The sequence below is a fragment of the Poecile atricapillus genome, chromosome 2 (genome assembly GCF_030490865.1).
Source record: "Poecile atricapillus isolate bPoeAtr1 chromosome 2, bPoeAtr1.hap1, whole genome shotgun sequence".
Taxonomy (NCBI): domain Eukaryota; kingdom Metazoa; phylum Chordata; class Aves; order Passeriformes; family Paridae; genus Poecile; species Poecile atricapillus.
Window position 1 is genome coordinate 121,896,188 of NC_081250.1, and position 16,906 is coordinate 121,913,093.

The 16,906-nt window shown below is 37.2% G+C and overlaps 1 protein-coding gene across 1 annotated transcript; it reads left to right on the plus strand.

The window, feature by feature from the left end:
- Nucleotides 1-789: 789 nt before the first annotated feature.
- TERF1 (telomeric repeat binding factor 1) lies at nt 790-16,734 on the plus strand. Its single transcript, XM_058831142.1, has 10 exons — nt 790-982; nt 2,653-2,748; nt 4,848-4,978; nt 6,107-6,193; nt 7,450-7,599; nt 9,697-9,803; nt 10,934-10,999; nt 11,082-11,125; nt 12,139-12,209; nt 16,458-16,734. The coding sequence occupies exons 1-10, from the start codon at nt 790-792 to the stop codon at nt 16,614-16,616; spliced, it is 1,104 nt and encodes a 367-aa protein (XP_058687125.1). The 3' UTR covers nt 16,617-16,734.
- Nucleotides 16,735-16,906: the final 172 nt, after the last annotated feature.

Consider the following 16,906-nt stretch of genomic DNA (forward strand, 5'->3'; position numbering starts at 1 on the left):
CAGCTGTCCAAATAGAAGAGTCTTTTAAGTTAAATTATGTGTTTTCTTGTCTCTGACCTCAATTTATTAATGTCACAACAAGACTGCTGTGGGTGCAATTTAGCCTGAGCACAGGAGTCAAAGGAGGCAAAGCAGCTAACAACTCCTGCTCTCTGATACCACACTGTTCCTCCCTGGAGTGAAATAAAGCTCAAACTAAAGCCTTTCACCAGATCTACCACGGCATTGCTTGACCCTCCGTCATATCTCTGAGAGGAAAACTGTTCTGTATTTCCACACCTGCCTTAAATTCAGCCCTTCAGAGACTACCTTCTTCCTCCCTGGGTTTTACATTTTAACATGTACAAGTTGCCTTCTCAGACAGACACACTCCAGCTATTACCATCCCTCTTCACTTTCCAGCTTGGGCTTTGTTTCAAAGCTCACACTTTTCAGTTTTTTCCAGGTTCCTCCCTCCCTCCCGCAAAACACCCACGTTTCGCCTTTTTCTGTCCGGGAAGCACGGGAGACCGCAGCTCTCAAAGCCACCGTTCCATATGGGACCGCACTCCCTCAACTTTCCCCCTCCGGCACCCAAAAGCATTTGGGACCAAAACAACCGCGCGGCGACAACGACCTAGGCCGTGAGGGGAGACCCGCGCTGATTGGTTGCAACTCGGGGATGAGGGCGGGGCCTGGCGCAAAGGCTGTGTTGATTGGATGCAGAGCAGGGCAGGGCGGAGCGATCTCTCTGATTGGCTGCGGAGCAGTGAAAGTCAAGGCTGGCAGCCGTTGGCGCGCGGTTTGAAGATGGCGACGGCGGCCGAGGGTGCGCCGGGAGCGGCGGCCGGCGGCGGCAGCAGCTCCCTCAGTCCGGCCCCGCCTGCGGCCGTGGAGGCTGTGGCCGCGGAGTGGATGCTGGAGTTCGCCTGCTCCTGCCTGTGCCGGCACTTCGCGGAGCAGAGCGGGGTGGAGTTCTGGCGCTGGAGGGACGTTGCGCAGGGTGAGCGGCGGTGGCGCCGGTTCGGGGCTCTGGCACAGCCGCTCCCGGGACAGCCTGAGGAGGGCTTGGGTGGTATCGGCAGCACTCGCACACGGTGATAGTACAGCAGTGCTAGAAATACTCCAGAGATCTAGAGTCTGTCAGAGATGAGATGAAATGAAATCTGGTGGCTGGATTTTGAATGGAAAAACATATTTAAAATGAGAAATAAACTTTAGAGTGAGAATGGTTGGCAGCTGGAAGTAAATGTGTAAGTCTCGGATAAATTTGATGGATTTATGATATTTTCATCTGTAAAAAGCAATTTAACTGAGGACACCAGGTTAGAGCTTTGGGGGATATTTTGTCTTTGTATATGTTCTCAAGTGAACGGAGTAGTATGGCCTGCAAAGAATGGAATACAAAGGCATGCAGAATGATTATTAAAGAGATTGATATGGTAAGAGATAAGAAATCAAACGATAACCCAATAAAGTGCTTTGAATTAAAGCTGCTAGATTAAATTATTTTCGTTGCTTCTCAATGTGTGGCCTTTGCACTGCTACTCAGAGGGAGAATTGTTCTGGTTTTGTGAAGGTAGAAGACAGGAAGCAGAGACACTGTCAATGCAAAAGCAAATTGAAAATATTTCCTGAGAAGAACTGGGAGAACTGAGTATATCAGTAGAAACTATTAATTAAATTGTACAGAATTCAAGGCCATATGGAAATTAGAAGTAATAGCAAATTTTGAACTTTTTTCTACTCTGTTCTGCAACAGAGGAAAGAGTTTGGCAGTGTAAGATTATAAAGTCAATATTGCAAAAGTCTTTGGGAAAAGCTAAGCACAGCCACAAGACTAATAGAAAAGTGGGTGTGTTTTCTTCAAAAAAACACAGAACAATTACTCTTGTGTGCATCAAAGGGGGTACCCTGCAGAAATAATGATTGTCTGTCAACAAGAAAGTCAATTCAAACTGAAGCAAGTGCAGAAAAATAGGAAGGTAGTGGTTCCAGATGGTACCCAGTGGCTCCTTCAAACCCCAACTATTCTGTGATTCACTTTTCACTTTGAATGGTTCTGTATTATGGTGTGAAGATGAATTACTATATTCAGCACATTAGCATAAGAAATTCACAGTTACCTTTGTGATGGGAATAAACTCATTATCGCTCCCATTTTAAAATATGTAATAATCCTTGTGACCTTCCAGCCTTGCACAGAGGATTCCCTTGTAAATTTACATTTCTGAGTAAGCTTTCCCTGTCATTTTTACTGCCATAGTAAGTTGCTATAGCAACATGTGCTACCAGTCTGCCTGTGGCTCATATTTTGTGGGCATTCCCTGGAAGTGTTCCTTGGAGCAGACAGCTGTCTTTTGTAGTAACCTACTTCCCAAAAAAATCCCTATATTTGATACTATGGTCTTTGAATTGGATGACTATAAACTGTGAATAATTCTGCTGTTTCTTCTGGAAAGGATATCTTCTTCTGGTCAAGCTCTTAAATATAATAAAATATAATTAAATATAATTAAGTTGTTTTAGCATGGGAGAATACTAATTAAGTGTGCTTCATTGGTTTCTTAAGAAATTCAAAATTTGGTGAAATCTGATAACACACTGTCTAGTATATGTCTAACCACACTGTGGCAGTGTGGGAGCAATACTCACTTAACTTTTCTTTTCCAGCTCTTATTAATGGCCTCTCCCAAATACCTCCGCATCAGAAAAAAACAGTATACCTCTGCCAGCTTTTGATAAGAATTGCACAAGGAAAAAGCCTTGGTAAATACTCAGGTTCTTTTCTTCATTTGTTTAAAAATAGTTGCATGAACTTCTACAGAGGTGTATGAGATATGCTTAAACATAGCCTTTTCTGTGCATATCAATATATATTTATATAGATATGTCTATATATAAATGAATTGAATAAATTTCACATTCTGGACTACCTTTATTACACGTGACTGAGCTGTCTGCAGGACTGGTGTTATTCTCTTCTGACTGACTTAGCTGCATGGAGTTTGAACAACCATATACTTCTTAAATTACCAGGGTTTTTTTTTGTCAGAGTAGTATTGACAAAAGAAATACACTGGAAAGGACTGACTAGCTCTTAGTGAGCAATACTTGCAACTCAGGATATGTGTTCTTTTCTGCACATTTAACTTTAGAGGTTAAAGTAGGACAGACAGCAGGAATGAGAACATGGATGAAAAGGATGACTGCCCATGTTTCCTACAGAAGACTGTAAGACTTTCAGCTGGCAGCAAGTCCTTGGGGCTCTTATTCACTACTTCTCTTTGGCTACATTTGCAACTTATTAGTTTATCCAAGATGATTTTGTTTGAATTTCTGTAAGGCAAGGCATTAACTTTTTTTTTTTCACTGTTTGATAAAACTTTTTAAGGACTTCAGAAGCAGTCTTGAAAGCCTGAGCATGGAAAAAAAAAGTTTATTCTAGCCTAGCAATGTCACAAAGTCTTGTTTTTAGACAATTAAATTTCCTATGTTGCTTATTGAGTATTATGTCTTCCTGATTTAATTTAGCTTGAGAATCAAATTCTAACATTTAAAATAGTTAATCAAATTATTTAAAATAGTATACAAACTATGAAATTTTTGTGCTGATGCTCTAAATTATTGTATATAACACTTGAGAATATGCATTCATTCTGTTTTTATCTTATCAGTAGAGAATGATCTATGTGGTGAGGAAGATTGCATGTGTGTAGTAGGTATTACATCAGGTGTAGCTGTACAATGTACATGGAAAGCTAATATATGGTAGCTTTCCTATTTTTTCTAGTTATTAAAATATTTGATCTATGCTGATCACACAGAGTAGGCTGTTTCAACTCTAAGAGCTAAATGCTTTGGTTTTACACTATTAAAATGAAAAATATGAAGTGTCATGTTACTTGATTGAGACAATAATTAGAGAAAGGTGTGTTTTTTAGTTGTGTGTATAAATATATGTACATAATCCTGTTTGAAATGTCATTGTTTGACATTGTAGCAGGTATAAAATAATTTTTTTCTCTACATTATTGAGTAAATTGTTTACCTTCTGTCTTAAAAATACTTAATGAAAGTAATAAGTTGTTGAGAGAGATTCTGCCAATGCCATAAAATGAAGGCATAAGTTCAGTGAATATCTTGAATTAAGCTGGCAAAAAAGCACTTGTGCACCTGCCAGCTCCTCCTGCATCTGTTACATTGGCACAGCCACTTGTGCAGGTGTGCAGGGACCAGACTGGGAAACTGCTTGAGGGTGTTGAGGGGATAAATATTTGGCTAGGCTAGATTTCTGCCAGAACTGGTCACTGAGCCTTTGCTGGGAGTTTGGACAAGCCTTGGTGTTGGCACAGCAGTACACTGGTGTGGGAGGCTGCTTCTGCTTTTTCAGTGACACTCATGTACATCTGAGTTTCCCTCTCAGTTTAAGCGCTTCAAATACAACAAAAAAGTTAAGACATGGAAATATTGATAGACTCAGGGGGAAAAAAAACACCTACTTAGCATCGTGATTATATAACAAAATCAATAGTATCAGTATCAAATGTTGTGATATCTGATGTTAAGTTGAATGTATCATTAATGCCATCCCAAATACCTAATTGCAAGTGGTATTTTAAGGGAACAATGATTAGCTGACATAATACCCCCTGAAAATGCAGCAGTAATGTTATTAGCAAGGGTAGGAAAGACCAGTCTCTCTGAAAAGAAGGCAGTTGCTTTAGGTTTCTTAAACACACCTAAAAACTGAGGGAAAAGGAATTGAAATTGTGTACTATGTATCACTTTACTGCATATAAATAATGCAATCTATTTAACTTTATCCTTTAATTTTTATTAGTACTTTGGTTTTTTCCTCCTCTAAGGATTACATTTTGAAAACGATCAAAGAATTTCACCTTTGGAATCTGCTCTGTCTTTCTGGACTTTACTTGAAAGGGAAGAAATTAAACTCGAAAAGCTTCATGAAGATATTCGTCGTTTGATTCAAATTCAGGTCTGTGCGACTTACTCATAATGCTTCAGGATGCTACCTACTCATTGGGAATGAGTAGCTGGAATGATGCCTGGCAGGAAAGGACCTGGGGGTGCTGGTCAACAGCAGCTAAACAACAGCCAGAATGTGCCCAGCTGGCCAAGAAGGCAAATGACATGCTGGCTTATATCCAGAACAGTGTGGCCAGCAGGACCAGGGCAGTGAATATCTGCTATGCTTAGCATTGATGAGGCCACACCTTGAATCCTGTGTTCAGTTCTGGGCCCCTCAGGAAAAGAAAGACTTTGAGGTGCTGGAGAGTGTCCAGAGAAGGGCAGCAGAGCTGGTGAAGGGTCTGGAGCACAAGCCTGCACAAGGAGTAGCTGAGGGAGCTAGGAGTTGTTTAGCCTGGAGAAAAGGAGGCTCAGGGGGGACCTTATCACACTCCACAACTGCCTGAAAGGAAGCTGTAGGGGCAGTGGTGGTGGGGGTTGTTCTCTTCTCCCAGGTGACCAGTGACAGGGCGAGAGGAAATGGCCTCAAGTTGTGTCAGGGGAGGTTTAGATTTGGCATAAGGAAAAGCTTTTACACACAAATGGTTGCACAACATTGGAACAGGCTGCCCAGGGAAGTGGTGGAGACACTATCCCTAGAAGTGTTTGAAAAAACATGGATATGGCACTTGAGGACATGGTTTAATGGTGAATATGGTGGTGGGTGCTAGGTTTGTGGTTGGACTTGATGACTTTATAGGTAGTTTCTAACCTTAAAAATTCTAGCCTATCCTGCTAAAACAGACCCCCTTTTACAAACAGCTTAGGCTATTAGCAGACTGAATGGAATTTTCAGTTTTAGTACAGAGTAAATTGATCTGCACAGGGGACCTTTTTCTATCTCATATGGTTCCTGTTTGTACGAGTGCAAACTTGTTTCAAAAGCTGCCAATCTGAAAAAGATGTCAATTGAAATAAATTCCAAAACTAATTTCAGAACTAACTGTTAGAAGTAGATGAGTGTCAGTAACCCTTAAATATATAATCATCTGAATTTTGGGAGTCATAGAAAACTGTAGAATTGTGAATTCTGTTGTTTTTTCTGAATCTCAGGTGGAAAGTGTTTCATCATATCTTGTAAATATGTTTCTTGTAGATTGTAGCAGTCCATATGGAAAACAGATACTTCAAGGAAGCTGCTGAAGTTCTTGAAAGGCTGTTCACAGACTCTGACTCAGATAAGGTAGCAACTTGCTTAAATTGCATTAAAAGCTCTTGATTTTCAGAGGAGAAAGAGGGGAGTCGGTTTTCAAAGCTAGCAAATCCTACCTGCATAACTTCAATTTCATTATTATCTATGCAGTCACTTTCACACTTTTGTCACTTTAAAATACAAAAGGAAATTTCTGTCTAGGAGACGGATAGAAATACTGGATGATTTGGGGGAGTAAAATGTTTTTAGCAGCAGCTGTTCTTCATCCCCTCTCCCACTTCATATGAGGAGTGAGATGGCACTACAAATTCTGGGAATTTGATAGCGCTGACTATTAACAGCCAGTTTGCTGATTTCTATTGTAGTGGACTCTGTTACCTCTGATTAGTGTTCTATGTACCAAAGCATCCCAGGGAAGGAAAACTCATTAGCTTCTGTAGTATAGACTGAATGCTATTATGCCTCTGCCTGTAAAAGTCAACATATATGTCAGGCTGCCTCCTGGTTTGAAGTTGACTGTATCATTCAGAAAGTTACAAGCTTGAGTGAATATCTCTTTAATATAATAGTTAGTGCACACACTTGAATTTGCTAGGGTGGAGAAAAGAGCAATAGAAGAACTGTAGGCAAAAAGAAAAGAAGTTAAAAATGCTGCCTATATCTTCAGCTGGAATATTAGGACACGCATTCTTCATAAGTAATACCCTGTGTATAACTTACTCTTCAGATACTTCCATTCAGAGGATTTGGAGGTTTGGAAAATCTAGATTGTGGTAATAGTACTCAAATTCATAAATAAAAATGCAGCCTCTACACAGAAGATAATTCTCCAGCATTGGATTGGCAGACAAAATGTGAATTTCTGATTATCAGTATTGATGTGTCCTTAATGCTGCTGTACTAAGTCATCCTTTTCCTAAACACCGTACACCCCTTCCAATGGCAGTCTTTTTTGAGGCAGCAAATGAGAAGAGAGAACCGAGTAATGGGTGACTTAATCTGTGTGGTTTTCCTCCACTGAGAAGCCTGCTTTCAGTGTTATCCATAAAGGAAATGAACCTGTGAATCTCTGGTCAGTTACACTTCACCATTTACTGAGCACATAAAGTAAATAGCTGGTATTATGTCTAGTTGACTCCAGAACTCTTTCAAACTGTAGCATGAAGTTGTATAGGGATATTCAGGAAACTATATAATCATCATATTTAGCTTTCTGTATTTCCTGTTTAGCAGAGATACCAAGTTTACTGCAGGATTTGTGTTGTATAAAGCTGTGCCTTTCTTAGCCTTTAAGGGTGAAGCTGGCAACTGTAATTAAAACCAAGGATCCATATGTTCCTCTTCTCCAAAGCTTCAGTTACAGTCTTTTGATAAGTAAAATCAAGTCTTACATTGAACTTTTCATGAAAGAAAATGAAACTAACTTCTTAATACAGGTATGTTGAAAATATTTTTAAAACTTTTGAAAAAACTTACCTGATACAAGTAAATAGATTTATCCTTTCAAGGGAGTTGTTTAGGCAATATTTCATTACTGTATTAGATAAAAAGGAAACTTTACCTTCCTTTGGATTGTCTTATATTCAACATTTTTGTTTTAATTTTGTTTTAATTACTGTGTCTTGGAGAAAGTTAGTAGGAAAGAGAGACTCCTCTAAAGTATCTTCTATGAATGTTTTTCCAAAAACATCAAAACAACTGTTTTGATTAGAAAAATAGTTAGGAAAATAGTGTAATTAAAACAAGATCTGTTTAAAGGAAGCAGTTCTGATATTGGGCTCCTTAAAAAACATAGCTTTATATTTAATGCTTATTTTATTTAAGCCTACATGACTTCTCATATTAAAAATAAAATCAAGACCTGTTAATTTGGCTAAAAGCTTTAGGAATGTCAGGAGTTAGGAGATAGAAAACTATTATTACTGTTTTCCTGTAAATACAAATGCTCCTTACAAACCGTCTTGTTCAAAAGTGATTTAAAATTGGCAAGAACAACATTCCTTCTTCAGTTCATCTTCAAGAGGATTGTAAAGAATTTCTCTTATGTTTACTTCGTATAAAAGAATATTGAATTATTCAATTACAAAAGCACAGACATCTAAAGGTAATAAGAAGCAAATTTTAAATAAACAATCCTGAAGTTCCTCTGTGTTTTTTATTTTCTTACCAGAGAGACAACTTATTAAATGCAGTCAAAGTATAATACAAGGAATACCTTTTAATGGTTTCACATGACTGTCAGTTTTCAAGTTTATTTTTCAAGGCTCCTTCTTTGAGTCTAAGAGGAAGTGAGGCTTTGAGGTGTCAGAGAAGGCCCAGAAGTCCATAGTAACATGCCTAAGGTCCTTACTGCCTGCACATTTGTCCTACTGTCTGCATCCACATTGCAAATCTTACCTTGAACAGAGTTGTTCTGGCACATGGAGGGGGCAACTTTGTGAAGAATTCCCACTCGTGTGCAGCACACAGGTTTCCCAGCAGGGTACCCTGACTCCTCTGCAGAAGAACACTCTAGTGTTTAACTGTTAATTTCTCTTCTCTTTCTTCTAGTGCCATGTGTAGAAGTATAATCATAGAATAGTTTGGATTGGGAGGAACCTTTAAAGGTAGTTTAGTCCAACCTCCTTGCAATAAGCAGGGACATCTTCAATTAGATCAGGTTGTTTCGAGCCCATTCAACCTGGCGTTGAAGGTTTTCAGGGATCAGGTATCAACCACCTTTCTGGGCAGCCTATTCCATGTTTTGCCACTCTCATCACAAACAAAACAAAATTCTTCCTTATATCTAGTCCAAATCTACCCTCTTTTAGTTTAAAACCATTAACTCTTGTTCTACCGTTACAGGCCCTGCTAAGGAGTTTGTCCCAACTTTATTCAGTGTAGGAGGCCCCTATTAGGTACTCTATAAGGAGTAATGAATTACTACTTCCTTCTCTTGGCAGTAAAAGAGAAATAATCATAGTTTGTAGCTGAAAGTTTGAGCAGGATGTATTAGAAATATTAGAAATATTTTTTGCCAGTGGAAAAAGGATTACAAGCCTAAGGTCAGCTTAGACATGTCTTTTGAACGTGTTACATGTGTGCTTTGTCCTGCCATATGCTACAGAACTAGATAAACTTGACATCTGCCAGTTTTATTTTCTAACCTAGTTATAAAAACCAAACTTCGGAGTACTTTGATAGATTTTGCAGTAAGTTAAGCTCTGCAATTTACTTCACATATTTTTAAGTTCACTCATTATGCAACTATTTGTTGTATTTCTTTGTGTCCATATAAAAATCAGTTGCAGCTATGACTAAAATTTCTTCAAGTTATCAGTTGATAAAGATCGTTATGGATTTCAACTAAACATGCTGAAGTTGTTTTGAAACTACTTAGCTTAGTTTACTTAGTTTAATATTAATACCTTTGAAATGTCTGTCAAATAAGCACTGCTAGTTCTAATAAAAATTATACATATTAATCTTGGTGCAAACTCCTATCTAGGTATTGCCTGACTTTAATTTTAAGGTATCAATTCCATTTCTCACAGGAAGCCACAAAACACGTGGCATCTAAAGGGTTGGGAGCATCAGCATTGCAAAAGAGACCTGTGGAAGTTAATGAAAATGACAAAAGTGATTTGGAAACAAAACGAAGGTTTGTATTATTATACTGCTAAGGGATATGCTTGGACAGTAACATGACACTTGTAGACCAAAGAGTAGGTAGAAGGAGGGACATTAAATTCCAAACTGTTGTCCTATAGAAAATTAGCGACAAGCACATTACCTATTCTTTTTTTGTGCTCTTCTGTGGTTGTTACTTTTGGCATTTACATCAAATAGCTTGTCATTAAGTTAAATTATTTGTGAGGCTGCACAATTTGTATTTTAAACAGCTGTCAGTCTATAGTAATAAAAGCACAAAAATACTTTGCTTTTTTAATGCTTGATTGAACTCTTTTTAGTTCTAATTTCAGGCCATAGATCATCTCAAGAAGAAAAAGAATAAGGAAATTGAATCAGTCTTGCATTTTTCTTACAGCTGACCCCTTAATGATACTAGTGTGAAGGGAAATATTTATGTTGCTTCATGATTCTGACAGTGCAAACCTTCAGAACAATTACATGATTATTTTGGAAAATGCTAATACTATAGGTTTATCACCACTTGTTTTTCAGGGAGAATAAGTTGCAGTCTTTAGCTGGGATAGTCTGTATTTCTTCATTTTTGTACTAGGAATACTTGGCATTATTTAGTTAAGAAAATTGGCTGATGCAGACAGTATAGAGGAAGACAAGTCTTAAGATTTTTCAGTTTATTTTTTTAGAAGGGCAACTCCTGACACATCTAAGAGATATGATGAAAGTCTCGTTCAAAAAAAACTATGGAAATAATTCCTGATGAAAAAGAAGTGCAAAATGCCTCTTATCTTCAGCTTAAAGGTCTTGGGAAGGCTACCCAAAGGAAGTGGTCACCAAATCTGACAGAGTTTAAGAACCATTTGCACAGTGGTCTCAGGCACATGGTGTAACTTCTGGGGATGCCTGTGCAGGGCTAAAAGCTGAAGTCAGTGATCATTGTGGGTCCCTTCCAACTCAGCAGATTTTGTATTTCCTTTCCAGGTGTAGGGAGGCAAGGTTAAGAAGATGAATGCACTGATGCAGTTAGTGATTGTATACCACTTCTGAGAAGTCTTAGGATTTTCTTTTATTTAAATATTGTTGAATCATATAAATGGCAAGTTGCTGCCTAGGAAATAACTTTTTTTGTCTTTTCATTTTAAGATTGATGAAAGAGGAGCGGTATATCAGAAATCAGTCACCTGGAAACATAAAAAAGCCCACAGTAAGGTAAAAAAATTTGTTGTTGCTCTGATCACAGACTTTTCATCAAGTTCTTTGTATTTTGATTTTAGATTTGTGTTCTTTGCAGGAGATGTTCAGGACAGAAACCCAAAGAGAGCAGAGCTCTTCAGAGTGAGTATTTCAACACAGTCATGTCAAACACTTATTTCTAACTGCTATGAAATGTGATTGGATTAATGCAGAAATGATTGTGGTGGATAAAATCACTCCAAGTTGTATGTAGTTTCTGCACAAATGCAGAATATATGCATATTTAGGAAGCTGTGAAGTGGCTTAAGGTTCTCTAGCAATTAATTTTGCAAAATCGTTCACTATTTTCTAGTTTGCTTGGTTGGTTTATGGTACTTAGGGTTCTTTTGTGCAAAAGAAAACTGACAGTGGAGTACTGAAATTCATTTCTTTCTGATATCTGTGCTAGATAACTTGATTTGGAAGGGACTAATGAAGTTAGCTAATGGGAAAAGCAAATTGTACTCTAAAATGCACGAAGTCGGGATGTTTGTGCATTTTCCTGGTATTACTTCTTAAAAACCTAAAAACAGAGATAACATAATACTTATAAGTTCTTAAGACCATTAGCACCCTCTTACCACAGAGACATGATGATATAGTTCCTGCACCTGTCCATGTGTTGCACATGGAAGGACAAACTCTTATGATGCCTTAAATGCTTGCCACAGTTAAAACCTGATACACTTACTTGGAAATGATGGGATTTGTATACAAAGAATCATAGCTCTGATTGATTGTTACTTCTCATTCTATGTAAACCGAGACTAGTGCATATAGTAAAACTGTTTTTATCAAAATGCAATGTTTTATTATTAGGTACCAATTTTTACCTAAGTGTTTAAAATATAATTCTTCTGTGAGCTCTACTGTATAGAAGATACAGTGGGTTTTTTGAATAGCCTATTTTTTTAAGGCCTTGGATTATGGCAAGATTCATGTGCATTCATATATATCAAAGTATGCTTGTATGTAAACAGACACTGAAACTTTCCCAGTCTGTCAAAGCAAATCAAAATAGTGTACATTCTTGTCAGTTGTAAATGGTAAAATGCAAAACTGCTTCCTTGATGTTGACTCCTCATTGTTCTGGACTTATATTAACTGTCTTCTAGGTCTTAACAACACTCAAAATGTGGGAAAAAATGGAGTTTCTTTTGTAGCTGAATGTAGCCGAAGAAGACAGGTTTGTACCTATTCTCTTTTCTAAATGTAGATAGAATGAATCTGCATGCACAGATTTTTTTCTCAGCTTTATTTAATTTAATTTTTAAATCTAGTGCTTAGATTTTAGGTTCTGTAGATTACTGAAGTGCTACAGCTCCTGAAATAGTTACAGTCCTTTTCTTTTCAAAGACAGGAAATAAAACATATTTTTGCTGTTTCAATATTGTTGCTAATGCTTCCAAGCCTTTTATTTGTTGAACTACACTGTTATCAAAGCTTACTGTGATACAAAATATTCTTTCCACAGTTTTGATTAAAGAATTCAGGATGTCATTTGCCTGTGAGAATTTTGGCCAAATATCAGAGGCAATTTGTTTTCCAGTTTAGAAGGTTAAAGATTTAGCAATTTTATAATTCAATACTTTGTTTATGTGGTGTAATAATATATTTACTTGGGAAACTACTCTATAGTTTTATAAACCAAATGGTAGGGTCTGCTTATAATGCTGCATTTCAAATGATCCTGTGCTCACTTCATGGGTAAGCTTACTTCACTGAATTATATTAAAATAACTCTACTATGTTCACTAATGCTGGAATTCCCATTGGTGGGAAATGCAGAATTGTGTGCCTTAATAGAATGCAATTTGAAGTTGATTTGATGTTGGGATCTTTTAAGCTAATTTTTTCTTATAGCAAATTTTCTCTCATAAGTGTTCAGCATTTTATCATGATAAGTGAAGAAATTAACATTAAATAAATGTATTGCCATTGTTGGATTCCTCTTCATAATATATTTTAGGAAGCAATGTGGAGTCTTTCTGTTTAGATAATAGCACAAGTTATAGTCATATATATGTGAGCTGTTTAATTTTTCTGGTTCATTTTGATATTTCATTTTCATATGACAGGGAAGACCAAACTGGTGTATGTTTGGTTTTTTGTTTTTTTTTTTTTTTCTAGAAGAGAGTTGTACTTACTCCTGTTTCTTTAAGCATTTTTACTGAAGCTGAAGTACTGGTTAAATCTTCAGTTACATGCTGTCTTCAAATTGGTTGAAGTCCTAATTATACCTCATCTATACTTGAAATTTATGCCTCTAGAAAGAGTTCTCACAAATCTCAGGAATGGTTAAATCACTGACAACCTCTTTAAAAGCTGCAGATAAAACCAGCATCCTAAAAAAAAAATAATAGCCCTTACTGGATTTGCTTTTTAGCTTTAAAGACATAATTACTTTATTCCAGCATATATTTGGATAGGTACCTTGTTAGCCAATTGCTGGTAAGCATGAACACTTCCATTGAATTTGTTTTCAACATCCAGAATTAAACTATTTGGACCACAATGACACAGAGGTAATGAAAGCTTTGTATTCACATATTTTAATGCTGAGCTAGTTTGTTATGGGGTCACCTACAAGCACTGTGTCAAGGTCTAGGGCTTACATACACATCTTGTTAGAAAAAAAAAAATAGGAGTTGTTTGCTTAATTATGTTCTTATAGTTCAACCTTAATTGAAATATAAAGATTAAATTTGTAGAGAACTGAATCTGACAGTGGCATTGAAAATTTTAGAAGAACTTAAATGAAACTTAAGATTCAAAACTGTGTTTCTTTCAACACTTAGAAAAGTTGTAGGCATATTCTCCCTCTGTAATATTTATGCCTTACTCCCTACCACTGAAACCTCATAAATGTTTTATGGAAAGCAATGATAATTGGCCTTTTAAACAATAAATCTGCTTCTCTGCTTAATCATTTGGGTTATAAAATTGTCCACATGCTTGAAAGAATGCAATGAATGTCAGAGCTGTTGACTTCTAGAACTTCCTTTTCCATGTAGTCCCTCATTCAATGTTGGCATTGTTTGCTCTTGTTTTGTAAATGGCATTTCATTGCAATGGTTCAGTGCCCATTTTCAGCTTTTCATTGCAGTGTTTTCAGTTAGCAGAGAACAATCTGCAGTGCTATTGAAAGGACACATACTTTATTTTCTCATTCCTAAATTAGGGGATGCAAGTGTCACAGAATTTAGGGAAGAATTTGTACTCAATTTTATATCCAGTAAGTATATGGCAAGTCCGTTGAGTTGTCTAAAATGTGGATGATACTTTATTTAAATTAAACAATGTGTCTGAAAATCTGAGTGTTCAGAATTTATTCAGACTTTTATGGAAAAAAATTTATATATATTTAAAGCAAAAGGAGAAAACTCTGCTTGAGCAGAGTCCCATAATGCATAAAGGAAGACAGATTACTAGAGCAGAACCAACTCTAAGGAATAGCAAGATCTTTTGATATGTGAGGGGGTGTCTTCACATTCTGCCTGGCAAACTCAAGTTTGCTCTGCTGGTGTTCAGAGCTGGCCAGATGTCACATTGCTGTGGCCCAGGCACTGTGCTGATGTGAGCTCAAGCGTAGTGCTGCTTTATGTCCAGGCTTTCAACCAGTCTTGTAACAGTGCAAAGCGGACATCTACATAAATTGTGTCCCAGAGAGGATGAAAGCTTGTCAGTGAGTGGGGCAGAGAGCAAGTTACTGCTCTGTGCTGTTCCTCAGTGAAAAGAAAATTAATCTGTCCCTGATTTACCTGTAAAGCAGGCCCTCATTTATACAATAAATGGAAGAAATTTATTTTTTAAAAAAGGTCTATTTAAGTAATTAAAAATCAAAACAAGCTAAAAACAACCTTTTTTACAGCAAATATAATTAATCATTGCAAGTAATAAGGGTAGTGATTGTCTCTTGATGAAAGTATTTTAATTTTCTGGTGTTGCAGGTCAAGCATAACTGTGTTACTTGAATAAAGATTTTATTTAGGGAAGTTTTCTGGCATGCTCTGAAATGACATGAACTACATGATTCCAATGGAATCTCTGGCCTTTTAGTATAGTAGAAAAAAAAGCTATTCACTGCTAATATTGCAAAAGATCTGTGGAACAGGAAGACTCAGAAAAAGGAAGTATTTTTGATGAAGGTTATACTACTTTAGAGAAGTTTTAGGTTCCTAACTGTTTAGAAATACAGTTGAACTACTATTACTTGTAATTCTTTCACTGCTTAGTGAGGTTTGTCCGTGATCAAAGTTTACTGAAGAGACCCTGATACTTGCATCAAGCTGGAATAAATTCAGCTTTGAGATGTGAAGCTTGGTCTTTACATACCTCAGCTTGGACTTTGTGTAGATGCCATATTTTCCCTTTTTGGAGAATAACCAGGATACAGTTTTCATCTGTCACAGTTTTGAGGCTGAATGTTATCTAAGCTTGTTCCTCATCAGAGACTTCCCCCCGTCTTTCATTTCTGAGCCCTGCTGCAACTTTTAGAAACTTAAATTTAACAGAAGGGTGGAACCATGCAGAATAGCACTCTAAATTGTCACCTGGCCAAAGACTGATGATACTCACAAGAGCAGAATCCTTTAAAGATCCCAGAAGGATTCCACGTCATTAAGAAATAAATTTATTTTTTCTTCTTATTTCCATGGACGTGGGTTCTTGTGCCACCGACAGTCGACAGTCTGACTGGGTGTTCCTGCTGCTCGTCCTCCCTTGTGCACAAGCAGGAGGATATGCATTCGTGTAATGACAGCAGCCATAAGATTTACATTTCCATTGGGTACATTGTTTTCAGAGTTAAGTGATGTTTGTTCCCTCGTAATTCACATTTCCTTGCACTTATCAGATCTACTAGTTGCCTTTAAGCTGAGCCTATTCCTTTGCACCTGCATTTCCCTTTCTGCCCAGTTCTTTACAATTTTGAAGCTTTCAATTGTAAAGGTGAACCATAACATGATTCTCTAATGTTCCCTTCTGCTTTATAGCAAATACTATTTATCTACTTGATAGTTGGAAGTGATCTGTTACTTACAGGAGGAGGTTTTATTCATATTCTGGGAAACCAACCTTTCCTTTATTCCACCAAGATATAAATTTTAGGCCTTTGGATTTATCCAGTTACAATTCTTATGGCTCTTGTAATTCTATAAACATTTTTTACTTACAATCCAGTTACTCCAATTAACCCAAGGTTTTATTAACACAGGTCCCCTTTGTGAGCCCCCATAAAGCTCTACAGGTTCAGCTACAAATTTATCATTTATCTCTAGTTTCAAGATACGGTGCTTAAAGAAAAACCCTCTGACAACTGTATTCTAGTAACTAGAGAGCTGTCTGAAAACTTGCTTTTATATTTGCTATAATCGCTGATATTAATACCTTCCTCTGTTCATTTATCTGGTATTTGTCTCTGCTCTTGCCCTAGCGATGGACTCACAAAGAAGACTTGGAGCTGAAATTGGGAGTAAGGGAGTTTGGAGTGGGTAACTGGGCTAAAATTTTAGTCCATGGTGACTTCAACAACCGAACAAGTGTCATGTTGAAAGACCGGTGGAGAACATTGAGCAAGATGAAGCAAAACTGATTTGGACTACAGGAAACAACTCTTCTTGACCTTTCCCTACATGAGGACATTCTCTGTTACTTTCAGTCAGATGTTATTTTCAGAATAAGGTCTTATTTTAGTCTCACAGTGTCCAGCAGTGTTGCTGTCATAAAACATGAAACAGAATAGTAATTGTATAGAACACTCATGTAAGCTCATTTGCTTTGGTAATGATGACTTAAATGTAAAGTCTGGCCTTTTTTGCTACATGCAATAATAGATGGCCTAAATTCTGAAATGTGAAAATGTTTGCAGTGATTTAGGAAATG